The sequence below is a fragment of the Capricornis sumatraensis genome, chromosome 21 (genome assembly GCF_032405125.1).
Source record: "Capricornis sumatraensis isolate serow.1 chromosome 21, serow.2, whole genome shotgun sequence".
Taxonomy (NCBI): domain Eukaryota; kingdom Metazoa; phylum Chordata; class Mammalia; order Artiodactyla; family Bovidae; genus Capricornis; species Capricornis sumatraensis.
The window spans coordinates 35,973,186-35,987,527 of record NC_091089.1 but is presented as its reverse complement, the minus strand read 5'-3'; the positions used below and the strand labels follow the sequence as shown (position 1 = coordinate 35,987,527).

Below are 14,342 nucleotides of genomic sequence, written 5' to 3'. Positions count from 1 at the left end.
AGTTGGACATAAAGAAAGCTAAGCGCCGAAGAATTGATGATTTTGAACTGTGGTATTGGAGAAGACTCTTGAGAGTCTCTTGGACTGCAAGGAAATCCAGCCAGTCCATCCTAGGGGAGATCAGTCCTGGGTGTTAACTGCAAGGACTGATGTTGAAGTTGAAACTCCAATACTTTGGACACCTGATGCGAAGAACTGACTCATTGGAAAAGACCCTGATGCTGGGAAAGAATGAAGGTGGGAGGAGAAGGGGACGACAGAGGATGAGATGGTTGGATGGCATCACCGACTCAACGGACATGAGTTTGGGTAGACTCCAGGAGTTGGTGACGGACAGGGAGGCCTGTTGTGCTGTGGTCCATGGGGTCGCAAAGAGTCAGACACGACTGAGCGACTGAACTGAACTGAACTGAACTGAACTGAACAAGAGTTCACAGGCTGTTACCACCTGTGGACTATACTTCAAGAGGCACTGTTCCACGTTAGAGAGCTGTCCACGTGCCTGAGACGTACAGGACTGACATTTACTATGGACTTTGGAGGGTTTATTGGCTACCTCATCTCTTGATCTCTTTCTTTGATGAAAACCCCAGTATTGAGGATGTGTCTCATTCTTTATCAGTCTATGGGTGTGGATGGGGATCCTGGGTGACCAGGGCTGGACAAATAGTGCTCTCGGTCTTTCCAGTCACAGTGAATGGTTTAGGGAAGACATGATCCAGGCCCGGCCAATCAGCCTAACTCCATCCTGGTTAGTTTTTAGTTTTTAGACCTGGGATGGGCAGTGGCCCTAATTGATGCAATCAGAGTGAATCCTGGAAATTATGCAGAAGCTGCAAGGAAGACAGTCTTGTTCCATTAGACTTGAAGTTGTGAGGATGTGAGCCTGGAATCAACAAGACTCATGAGGGGAAAGCTGAACTGTGAGATGAAGCAAAGACAGAGCAGAACTGACAGACAGACAGCATCTGGATTCTAAGTAGGTCATTGGAATCTCTCAATCAGTTCAGTTCAGTTCACTTCAGTCGCTCAGTCATGTCTGACTCTTTGTGACCCCATGAACTGCAGCACACCAGGCCTCCCTGTTCATCACCAACTCCCGGAGTCCACCCAAACCCATGTCCATTGAGTTGGTGATGCCATCCAACCATCTCATCCTCTGTCGTCCCCTTCTCCTGCTCTCAATCTTTCCCAGCATCAGGGTCTTTTCAAATGAGTCAGCTCTTCACATCAAGTGGCCAAAGTATTGGAATTTCAGCTTCAACATCAGTCCTTCCAATGAACACCCAGGACTTATCTCCTTTAGGATGGACTGGTTGGATCTCCTTGCAGTCCAAGAGACTCTCAAGAGTCTTCTCCAACACCACAGTTCAAATCTCTCAATCAAGCCATGCCTAAAGCAGTTTCTACCCGATGACTTTTCATTAATGTAAACCAGGAGATTTCCCCTTTGCTTAGACTAGTTGGTGAGCTTTCTAACACTTGTAATCATAAGAGTCTCAAGTCTATGCAAGACTATTATACCCTGGGTTCATTTGAAAATCCACATACACTGACTCTAAAAAGACAAATCAGAAGAGGTGAAAGGTGGGGACTCAGAAGAGCTTCCCATTAGGTGGAGAAAGTCTTGGTAACTTCCCACGCCTAAGTTCCTTCCTCTGTCTGGTGATTAACATCTGCCTTGCCTGTCAGGTGACTAGAAGAACTACACAGAAAGATATAAAGGAAATCACTCCAGAAACATATGAAAAAGCACTGTACAATAAAAAAATCGTTATCATTATTAACACGACACCTTACTTATTCAAACTTCAAAATTCTGGCATCCATAACTATCCAGAGCCTATGAAAAATTTTAAAAGCTTTTGTACTTTTTCCCCCCCAATCAACTCCTATACTCTGTCGTTAGAGAAGCAGCTCCCCCTACAGGCCAGAGGGCATAAAGTGAGGCCACAGACCCGAGGAGCTCGACCCCATCAGGGGGCAGCGGTGAGCCAACCTGGCCCCTATTCTAGGATCAGCACCCACCATCGTGGTGTGGTGGCTCACTTATTAGGTCAGTCGGGCTGTTTTCTCCAGCATCACACACAACATCCCATTTACTCAAGCTTATGAATCACGAAAGAAAAATGATGATTTCATTTAGAAATTACCAGTACTAATTCTCAACCACTATTTTGCAACTTTGGAGTTGTCCTAACAACACTATCATTATCCAGAGAGGCAGATTTTGTTTGTTTTTGAGAACAGCTACCATAACACGTTGTCATATCTGACTTCTAAGGAGCCAGCACAATAAACTTTACATTAAAAAACAATATGGTTTTGGAACTTCCCTGGTGGTCTAGTGGTTAAGACTCCATGCTTCCAATACAGGAGGGCACAGATTCAACTCCTGGGGGAGGACTAAGATCCCACATGCCACGCAGCATGGCCAAAAAAAACCCCTAAATTATTTGGAGAAGCATCATGGCTTAGGTAGCGATGACCGCTTCCAACAAGTCTGAACCTCTTCAGCCTCTCCCCCAGGAGACCATCGCAGTTGGCCAACCCTCTGATCCTTGGAAGGTTTCCCTGGTAGCTTAGCTGGTAAAGAATCTGCCTGCAATGCAGGAGATTCTGGTTCAATTCCTGAGTTCGGAAGATGCCCTGGAGAAGGGATAAGCTATCCACTCCAGTATTCTTGGGCTTCCCTGGTGGCTGGTGGTTTAGATGGTAAAGAAAGTGAAAGTCGCTTAGTCATGTCCAACTCTTTGCGACCCCATGGACTATACAGTCCATGGAATTCTCCAGGCCAGAATACTGGAGTAGGTAGCTATTCCCTTCTCCAGGGGATCTTCCCAACCCAGGGATCAAACCCAGGTATCCTGCATTGCAGACAGATTCTTTACCAGCTGAACCACCAGGGAAGCCCAAGGTTTGATCCCTGGGTTGGGAAGATCCCTTGGAGGAGGGCATTGCAACCCACTCCAGTATTCTTGCCTGGAGAATCCCCATGGACAGAGAAGCCTTGTGGGCTTCATCCATAGGGTCGAAAAGAGTTGGACACAACTGAGCGACTAAGCATACACACCGTTCCTTGGTAACCATGTGTGACCGAAAGGCCATGATCAAAAATCCCAATATGCGGACTTCCCTGGTGGTCCAGTGGCTAAGACTCCATGCTCCCAATGCAGGGGCCCAGGATCAGGGAGCTAGATTCCACATGCCAAACCTAAGAGTCGCATGATGGTGATTTAGTTGCTAAGTGGTGTCTGGCTCTTGCAACCCCATGGAGTGTAGCCCAATGGGCTCCTCTGTCCATGGGATTCTCCAAGCAACAATACTGGAGCGGGTTGCCTTTTTCTTCTCCATGGGATCTTCCTGACCCAGGGACTGAACCTGAGTCTCCTGTATTGCAGGCAAATTCTGTACTGAATGAACCACCAGGGAAGCCCTAAGAGTTCACATACTGCAACTAAAGATCCCACATGCTCAAACTAAGACCTTGCACAGCCAAATAAATAAGTTTTTTTTTAATAATCATTTTTTAAATGCTGATATGCCAGAGGAGATGCAATAGGACTTAGCGGAGTGTGCTACTCAGGCATTGGAGAAATGTAATACAGGGAAGGACATTGCTGCCCAGATCAAGGAGTCTGACAAGAAGTACAACCCCACCCAGTAGAGCATCACGGGGAGGAACTTTGCCGGTTACGTGACACATGAAACCAAACACTTAATTGACTTCTACCTGGGCCAAGGGGCCATTTTCTGGTTCAGATCTGGTTTAAAGCATGAACTGGGTCACATACCCAGTGATCCATCCAAAAACAAGGACTGCAGCTTAAATTCCAAATACCAGAGACTAAACCTTCAGTCTTGCTTAAGGGAACACCTCGATCTCTGAATCTTTATTGTGTTGTTTTGCCCAGCACATTCTCTGTACTAGTTTGTTGTGGTTATACTGCAATTAGCAAAATAGCTTACATCTGCATTTATTTTCTATTCCATACCTCTCTGCCCCATGTTTCTTCTCCTCAAAACCCATTCCTTTATAGAAATAAATCTGTTGGAGAAGTATGCATTTAAAACAGAAAACTAAATTGTGTGAAAAGTTTGCATTTTTCCAACATCAGAATATAATCATTTTCTGATAGATAAAAACAGCAATTAGGGGATTAAAAAGGGAAGAGGCCTTAATATTGTTCCTGATTTTTAAGCCACATTTTGACTGTCTGGTCCATAGTGATATTTGTGGGCTCTCTTTTGGTGGCAAAATAAATTTCTGGAGTTCCACATACTATATAATGTAACTGGAAGGAATCTGTTCCTCACAGTAGCCTCCTTTGAGGAGCTCAATTCTGGGGGCTGGGTGGGAGGACAGAATGAACACTAGGGTCCAAGTGTCGTGGGCATCAATTTCATGCCAGGCATGTGCACCCACGAGTAAGCCCAGTACGCTCAGGCGGCATTACTGATGGGTGGGGGTCATGGTTCCTGGAAGTAAGGAGCAGACTGAGCCCGCCCTCCCTGCTCCCAAGGACAGCCTGCATCCACACAGAGGAGGCTCCACAAATAGCCCTACTCTGGCTTTCTGAGTCTCCATCTGAGTCTCTCTATTTTGTAACACAAGTCTGTCTTCCCTGTTACATGTGTATATGTGTGTTAGTCCCTCAGTAGTGTCTGACTGTGACCCCATGGACTGTAGCCCGCCAGGCTCCTCTGTCCATGGGATTTCCCAGGCAGGAATACTGGAGTGGGTTGCCATTTCCTTCTCCAGGGGATCTTCCTGACTCTGGGATCGAACCCAGGTCTCCTGCATTGCAGTCAGATTCTTTACCATCTGAGCTATAGGGAAGTCCCTTCCCTGTTATGTGGTTCCCTTCAAGTCAGGAAGAGGGGGTAAAAGGCTCCACACTGGCCTCAGCCCCAAGACTAGTTCTCCAATCTAGCTGTACCATCATTAAGGCTGATTCTCTATCCACTATTGATCCAAGGTGCAACCAGTTAAAAGGCAAAGAGGAAGACGAGAAAAGGACTGTCCCCCTCAAAGCCTCTCACACTTACCAGTCTGGACAGCGCTCTGGAACCAGCATAGATGATACCCACAAATAGCACCGAAGCAGGAAGCCACGTCAAAACATCAGATCTGGAAAAGAGGGAAAGAGGCCATCATATTTCTGTCCAAAAGACCTCCCTGGAAGATATGACCCTCCCATACACCAAATACAGCACCCGTGGCTGTCTAAGCATCCCCAGGTGACTGGTGAAGCCTGACACAGTGTGTATCATCAAGCTGGATGGTGGCTGACCAAAGCATTCTGCCTACAGCCCATCACTCAGCCAATGATGTGGCCCCACAATCAGCCACAGACAAGCTGGAGATAGAAAAAGGCTTCCTGCAGGCTGGGAGACAGAACAGACCTGTTTTTTTTTTAAGGACCAGGGAACATTGTTCTTTGAAATTTAAGTAGTCAGATGCTTTGAACCCATACCAAATTCCTTTCAATTTTTTTAAAAAGCTATTTACCTAGCAAAGGGCTTCCCTGATGGCTCAGTAGGTAAAGAATGTGCCTGCGATGTGGGAGACATAAGAGATGCAAGTTCAATCCCTGGGTTGGGAAGATCCCCTGGAGGAAGAAAATGGCAATCCACTCCAGTATTCTTGACTGAAAAATCCCATGGACAGAGAAGCCTGGCAGGCTACAGTCTATGGGGTCACAAAGAGTCAGACACGACTAAGCTACTAAGCACACACACACCTACCAAGGTACCAAACAGCTCCATCGAACCACGAAAGGAGCCACAGTATTAAAGGATGGAATTGAAACGAGTGCTTGAACTTGGGCTGGTTGGCCATGTGCTGAGCCTCAACAGTTAACCTGGGATGCCAGTTCAAGAAATCTCTAAGGACTTCTCAAGGGCACATTTCTTCAATTACACTGTGGCCACACCAAGAACTGCTTTTTCAACTCAGCTGAGGATCTTGCTCTACTCAAGAAAAGCAAAATCCCAGGCTTTACATAGAGTACACATCACTGAGGGTGCAACTTGCTTTCCCCATTAGTTACAAATGCATTCGGTTCACTAATGCAAGTTCCCAGAGTCATTCTAATAATAAATATGAATTAATGAAAGTATTCCTGAAGGATATAACATAATAATCCCAAGTAACTCAATGAACTGCTCTCCTCAGATGGTGCCTGTTCAAGAAATGTTCTTTGTTAATTCGATTAACATGAGCAGGGACTTTATCTATCATCAGACCTGCTTTTTGCACAACCTCCCAGAGAATGCAGCATGAAAATGCTTTTAGTCTCAAATAAGGCCTTCAAACCCTACCTTCTATACACATTCATTCAGCCAAAACTCATAGCAACTGACAAGGTGCTCACAGCAGAGTTAATATTACCAGCATCACCGCTGACATTGTTTGAGTCTTCCTACAAACCAGGCCCTGTGCTAAATATTTTCTATAATGTTATCATTTTTTTTAATCTGCAAAATAGGGACTTCCCTGGCGGTCCATCAGTTGGGAGTCTGCTTTCCAGTGCAGGGGACGTGGGTTTAAACCCTGGTTTAGGAATTATGATCCTACATGCTGTGTGGTGTGGCCAAAATAAATAAATAAACAAAAACAAAGCAGTATTGACTGCTCAGCTTGAAAATACCACCAACATTTTTAGGGAGGCAGTCCTAAGATGGCAGAGGAATAAGACGAGGAGACCACTTTCTCCCCTACAAATTCATCAAAAGAACATTTGAATGCTGAGAAAATTCCACAAAACAACTGAATGCCGGCAGAGGACATCAGGCACCCAGAAAAGCAACCCATTGTCTTCGAAAGAGATGTTTTATCAATAGTGCTGTATAGACGGAGAAGTCTTGAGGCTATTGTAAAAATAAGACTGAAAACCAGAAGCAGGAGGCTTAAGTCCAAATCCTGAGAACAACAGAGAACTCCTGACTCCAGGGAACATTAATCGACAGGAGCTCATCAAACACCTCCATACATACACTGAAATCAAGCACCACCCAAGGACCAACAAGTTCCAGAGCAAGACATACCACACAAATTCTCCAGCAACACAGGAACATAGCCCTGAGCTTCAATATACAGGCTGCCCAAAGTCACTCCAAACCCATTGACATTTCATAACTTATTAATGGACACCTCATTGCACTCCAGAGAGAAGAAATCCAGCTCCACCCACCAGAACACCGACACAAGCTTCCCTAACCAGGAAACCTTGACAAGCCACTGATACAACCCCACTCACAGCAAGGAAACTCCATAATAAAGAGAACTCCACAAACTGCCAGAATACAGAAAGGCCACCCCAAACATGGCAGTATAAACAAGATGAAGAGACAGAGGAATACCCAGCAGGTAAAGGAACAGGATAAATGCCCACCAAACCAAACAAAAGAGAAGGAGATAGGGAATCTACCTGATAGAGAATTCCGAATAATGATAGTGAAAATGATCCAAAATCTTGAAAACAAAATGGAATCACAGATAAATAGCCTGGAGACAAGGATTGAGAAGATACAAGAAAGGTTTAACAAGAACCTAGAAGAAATAAAAAAGAGTCAATATATAATGAATAATGCAATAAATGATATAAAAAACACTCTAGAGGGAACAAATAGTAGAATAACAGAGGCAGAAGATAGGATTAATGAGGTAGAAGATAGAATGGTAGAAATAAATGAATCAGAGAGGAAAAAAGAAAAACGAATTAAAAGAAAAGAGGACAATCTCAGAGACCTCTGGGACAATGTTAAACAACCCAACATTCAAATCATAGGAGTCCCAGAAGAAGAAGACAAAAAGAAAGATCATGAGAAAATACTTGAGGAGATAATAGTTGAAAACTTCCCTAAAATGGGGAAGGAAATAATCACCCAAGTCCAAGAAATCCAGAGAGTCCCAAATAGGATAAACCCAAGGTGAAACACCCCAAGACACATATTAATCAAATTAACAAAGATCAAATACAAAGAACAAATATTAAAAGCAGCAAGGGAAAAACAACAAATAACACACCAGGGGATTCCCATAAGGATAACAGCTGATCTTTCAATAGAAATTCTTCAGGCAAGGAGGGAACGGCAGGACATACTGAAAGTGATGAAAGAAAATAACCTACAGCCCAGATTACTGTACTCAGCAAGGATCTCATTCAAATATGAAGGAGAAATCAAAAGTTTTACAGACAAGCAAAAGCTGAGAGAATTCAGCACCACCAAACCAGCTCTCCAACAAATGCTAAAGGATCTTCTCTAGACAGGAAACAAAAAGGGTATATAAACTCGAACCCGAAACAATAAAGTAAAATTTGGCAATGGTATCATCAGTTTAGTTCAGTTCAGTTCAGTCGCTCAGCTGTGTCCGACTCTTCGCGACCCCATGAATCACAGCACACCAGGCCTCCCTGTCCATCACCAACTCCTGGAGTTCACTCAGATTCACGTCCATCGAGTCAGTGATGCCATCCAGCCATCTTATCCTCTGTCGTTCCCTTCTCCTCCTGCCCCCAGTCCCTCCCAACATCAAAGTCTTTTTCAATGAGTCAGCTCTTCACATGAGGTGGCCAAAGTACTGGAGTTTCGGCTTTAGCATCATTCCTTCCAAAGAAATCCCAGGGTTGATCTCCTTCAGAATGGACTGGTTGGATCTCCTTGGTATCATACTTATCAATAATTACCTTAAACATAAATGGGTTGAATGCCCCAACCAAAAGACGAAGACTGGCTGAATGGATACAAAAACAAGACCCCTATATATGTTGTCTACAAGGGACCCACCTCAAAACAAGGGACACATAAAGACTGAAAGTGAAGGGCTGGAAAAAGATATTCCATGCAAATAGAGATCAAAAGAAAGCAGGAGTAGCAATACTCATATCAGATAAAATAGACTTTAAAACAAAGGCTGTGAAAAGAGACAAAGAAGGACACTACACAATGATCAAAGGATCAATCCCAGAAGAAGATATAACAATTATAAATATATACACACCCAACATAGGAGCACCGCAATATGTAAGACAAATGCTAACAAGTATGAAAGGGGAAATGAACAATAACACAATAATAGTGGGAGACTTTAATACCCCACTCACACCTATGGATAGATCAACTAAACAGAAAATTAACAAGGAAACACAAACCTTAAATGACACAATAGACCAGTTAGATCTAATTGATATCTATAGGACATTTCACCCCAAAACAATGAATTTCTGAAGCGCACATGGAACCTTCTCCCAGATAGATCATATCCTGGGCCATAAATCTAGCCTTGGTAAATTCAAAAAAATTGAAATCATTCCAAGCACCTTTTCTGACCACAATGGAATAAGATTAGATCTCAATTACAGGAGAAAAATTATTAAAAATTCCAACATATGAAGGCTGAACAACAGGCTGCTGAAAAACCAACAAATCACAGAAGAAATAAAAAAAGAAATCAAAACATGAGTAGAAACTTATGAAAATGAAAACACAACAACCCAAAACCTGTGGGACACTGTAAAAGCAGTGCTAAGGGGAAGGTTCAAAGCAATACAGGCATATCTCAAGAAACAAGAAAAAAGTCAAATAAATAACCTAACTCTACACCTAAAGCAACTAGAAAAGGAAGAAATGAAGAACCCCGGGGTTAACAGAAGGAAAGAAATTTTAAAAATAGGGCAGAAATAAATGCAAAAGAAACAAAAGAGACCATTGCAAAATTCAACAAAGCCAAAAGCTGGTTCTTTGAAAGGATAAATAAAATTCACAAACCATTAGCCAGACTCATCAAGAAACAAAGGGAGAAAAATCAAATCAATAAAATTAGAAATGAAAATGGGGAGATCACAACAGACAACACAGAAATACAAAGGATCATAAGAGACTACTATCAGCAATTATATGCCAATAAAATTGACAACGTGGAAGACATGGACAAATTCTTAGATAAGCACAACTTTCCAAAACTGAACCAGGAAAAAATAGAAAATCTTAACAGACTCATCACAAGCATGGAAATTGAAACTGTAATCAGAAATCTCCCAGCAAATAAAAGCCCAAGTCCAGACGGCTTCACAGCTGAATTCTACCAAAAATTTAGAGAAGAGCTAACACCTATCCTCGGAGAAGGCAATGGCACCCCACTCCAGTACTCCTGCCTGGAAAATCCCATGGACGGAGGAGCCTGGTAGGCTGCAGTCCATGGGGTTGCGAAGAGTCAGACACGACTGAGCGACTTCACTTTCACGCACTGGAGAAGGAAATGGCAATCCACTCCAGTGTTCTTGCCTGTAGAATCCCAGGGATGGGAGAGCCTGGTGGGCTGCCATCTATGGGGTCACACAGAGTTGGACACGACTGAAGCGACTTAGCAGCAGTAGCAGCAGCAACACCTATCCTACTCACACTCTTCCAGAAAACTGCAGAGGAAAGGAAACTTCCAAACTCAGTCTATGAGGCCACCATCACCCTAATACCAAAACCTGACAAAGATGCCACAAAAAAAGAAAACTACAGGCCAATATCACTGATGAACATAGATGCAAAAAGCCTTAACAAAATTCTAGCGATCAGAATCCAACAACACATTCAAAAGATCATACATCATGACCAAGTGGGCTTTATCCCAGGGTGCAAGGATTCTTCAATATTCGCAAATCAATCAACCTAATACACAACATTAACAAATTGAAAAATAAAAGCCATATGATTATCTCAATAGATGCAGAGAAAGCCTTTGACAAAATTCAACATCCATTTATGATAAAAACTCTCCAGGAAGCAGGAATAGAAGGAACATACCTCAACATAATAAAAGCTATATATGACAAACCCACAGCAAACATTATCCTCAATGGTGAAAAATTGAAAGCATTTCCCCTCAAGTCAGGAACAAGACAAGGGTGCCCACTTTCACCACTACTATTCAACATAGTTTTGGAAGTTTTGGCCACAGCAATCAGAGCAGAAAAAGAAATAAAAGGAATCCAAATTGGAAAAGAAGAAGTAAAACTCTCACTCTTTGCAGATGACATGATCCTCTACATAGAAAACCCTAAAGACTCCACCAGAAAATTACTAGAGCTAATCAATGAATATAGTAAAGTTGCAGGATATAAAATCAATACACAGAAATCCCTTGCATTCCTATACACTAATAATGAGAAAACAGAAAGAGAAACTAAGAAAACAATTCCATTCACCATTGCAATGAAAAGAATAAAATACTTAGAAATATATCTGCCTAAAGAAACAAAAGACCTATATATAGAAAACTATAAAACACTCGTGAAAGAAATCAAACAGGACACTAATAGATGGAGAAATATACCATGTTCATGGATCAGAAGAATCAATATGGTGAAAATGAGTATACTACCCAAAGCAATCTATAGATTCAATGCAATCCCTATCAAGCTATCAACAGTATTTTTCACAGAGCTAGAACAAATAATTTCACAATTTGTATGGAAATACAAAAAACCTTGAATAGCCAAAGCAATCTTGAGAAAGAAGAATGGAACTGGAGGAATCAACCTGCCTGACTTCAGGCTCTACTACAAAGCCACAGTCATCAAAACAGTATGGTACTGGCACAAAGTCAGAAATATAGATCAATGGCACAAAATAGAAAGCCCAGAGATGAATCCACACACCTATGGACACCTTATCTTTGACAAAGGAGGCAAGAATATACAATGGATTAAAGACAATCTCTTTAACAAGTGGTGCTGGGAAAACTGGTCAACCACTTGTAAAAGAATGAAACTAGAACACTTTCTAACACCATACACAAAATAAACTCAAAATGGATTAAAGATCTAAATGTAAGACCAGAAACTATAAAACTCCTAGAGGAGAACATATGCAAAACACTCTCCGACATACCTCACAGCAGGATCCTCTATGACCCACCTCCCAGAATATTGGAAATAAAAGCAAAAATAAACAAATGGGACCTAATTAAAATTAAAAGCTTCTGCACAACAAAGGAAACTATAAGCAAGGTGAAAAGACAGCCTTCAGAATGGGAGAAAATAATAGCAAACGAAGCAACTGACAAATAATCAAAAATATATAAGCAACTCCTGCAGTTCAATTCCAGAAAAATAAATGACCGAGTCAAAAAAGGGGCCAAAGAACTAAACAGACATATCTCCAAAGAAGACATACAGATGGCTAACAAACACATGAAAAGATGCTCAACATCACTCATTATCAGAGAAATGCAAATCAAAACCACAGTGAAGTACCCTTTCACGCCAGTCAGAATGGCTACTATCCACAAGTCTGCAAGCAATAAATGTTAGAGAGGGTGTGGAGCAAAGGGAACTCTCTTACATTGTTGGTGGGAATTCAAACTAGTACAGCCACTATGGAGAACAGTGTGGAGATTCCTTAAAAAACTGGGAATTGAACTGCCATACGACCCAGCAATCCCACTGCTGGGCATACACACTGAGGAAACCAGAAATGAAAGAGACACGTATACCCCAATGTTCATCGCAGCACTGTTTTATAATAGCCAGGACATGGAAGCAACCTAGATGTCCATCAGCAGATGAATGGATAAGAAAGCTGTGGTACATATACACAATGGAGTATTACTCAGTCATTAAAAAGAATACATTTGAATCAGTTCTAAATAAGGTGGGTAAAACTGGAGCCTATTATACATAGTGAAGTAAGCCAGAAAGAAAAACACCAATACAGTATACTAACGCATATACATGGAATTTAGAAAGATGGTAACGATAACCCTTATATGCGAGACAGCAAAAGAGACACAGATGTATAGAACAGTCTTTTGGACTCTGTAGGATAGGGGGAGGGTGGGATGATTTGGGAGAATGGCATTGAAACATGTATAATATCATACGTGAAATAAATCACCAGTCCAGGTTTGATTCATGATACAGGATGCTCGGGGCTGGTGCACTGGGATGACCCAGAGGGATGGTATGGGGAGGGATGTGGGAGGGGGGTTCAGGATAGGGAACACATGTATACCGGTGGCAGATTCATGTTGATGTATGGCAAAACCAATACAATATTGTAAAGTAATTAGCCTCTACTTGAAATAAATAAATTTATATTTAAAAAAAATAAAAAAAATAAATGAAATGGAAAAAATTTAAAAAAGAAAAAAGGAAATACCACCAACATTTTTAAAACGTGTATTTTTTTTAAAAAAAAAGAAAGTTTAGGCAAAATTGGAAGATATGTACAAATAAACATTTTTTTTCTGCATAAAAATTGTTAGCAGATTCTGAAAAGCAACTGGGACCTCTGGAAAGTTAAGGTTGTACTGCAAAGTTTTGAAACACAAAAAATGAGGGAAAATCTCTCAATTGTAGCAAAGTATTAACAGCCAAAGACTTGTCATCCAAAGTGAAGCCATCTTAGACTTTTGGACTCCAGAAGTGTAAGATAATAAATTTGTGTTATTTTTAAGCCAAAAAAAAAAAGGAAATTCTGTCTCTGTAAGTATTCTAAGTATGGAGCATGGCATAAGGTCTGACTAAATTTTCCTCCATATCTTACTACTAGAGAAGAATTTTTTTCTCTCAATAAAACATGTTTCTTTTTGTTGTTAAAAAAAAAAAAAAAAGAAAGGGGACTTCCCCGGTGGTCAGGTGATTCAGACTTTGCCATCCAATGCAGGGGGTGCCAATTAGACCCCTGGTTGGGGAGCTAAGATCCTACATGCCTTGTGGGCAAAAACCCAAAAAACGTACCACAGAAACAATATTGTAAGAAATTCAATAAATACTTTAAAAAAAAAAAAGAAAGAACTTCAACCAGAAAAATATATATACAGGCTGCTTCAGGAATTCTAACTTGGATCTCTGGCTTCCAGAGTTTTCACAACTATTGAGTGGGGTCTCACAATATGGAGGGGTCAGACCTTTCAACTAGTCAGACCCCAGCTATTGGGGCAGATAAAATTCAGGATAAGTGAAGCTTCCATGATCTTCCAGGCAGTGTGGAGACAAGATGAAGATGTGAGCTGCAAGGGTGGTGCCTCTCAGCGTTTTTGTCATCTCTCGAAGCAGTTCTTTAAACTCCTTTCTTCAGGAAGAAAGGAAACTATAATTTTGATATCCTAGTTAGCTCAGCTAAAACTGAGGATTCTTTTCTCAGAAGATATAGCAGTAAGTGATGGAAATCGTATCTAGTTCTGGGCACTGGAGACTATAATCTTATAATGGTCACATGGTTGCCCAAATCTTGGAAATTATGATTAGCTCTCTTCACTTCCAAGGACTGTTCCATCAGTCAGCTAACTTTAACCAACAGCTCTAAAAGACAGATTTCACTCACATTTCTGGGTGGGCTGT

The 14,342-nt window shown here is 41.7% G+C and overlaps 1 protein-coding gene and 1 pseudogene across 1 annotated transcript in view; one reads left to right on the top strand and one right to left on the bottom strand.

The window, feature by feature from the left end:
* The window catches only part of TMEM241 (transmembrane protein 241), a 113,650-nt gene that overhangs the window by 79,020 nt on the left and 20,288 nt on the right, over window positions 1-14,342 (bottom strand). The window contains exon 4 of the mRNA XM_068993918.1: window positions 5,050-5,131. Within this exon, the coding sequence (XP_068850019.1) occupies window positions 5,050-5,131 (82 nt within the window). The remainder of the gene's footprint in view (window positions 1-5,049; window positions 5,132-14,342) is intronic.
* On the top strand, window positions 3,089-3,889 carry LOC138097716 (dynein light chain 1, cytoplasmic-like; annotated as a pseudogene).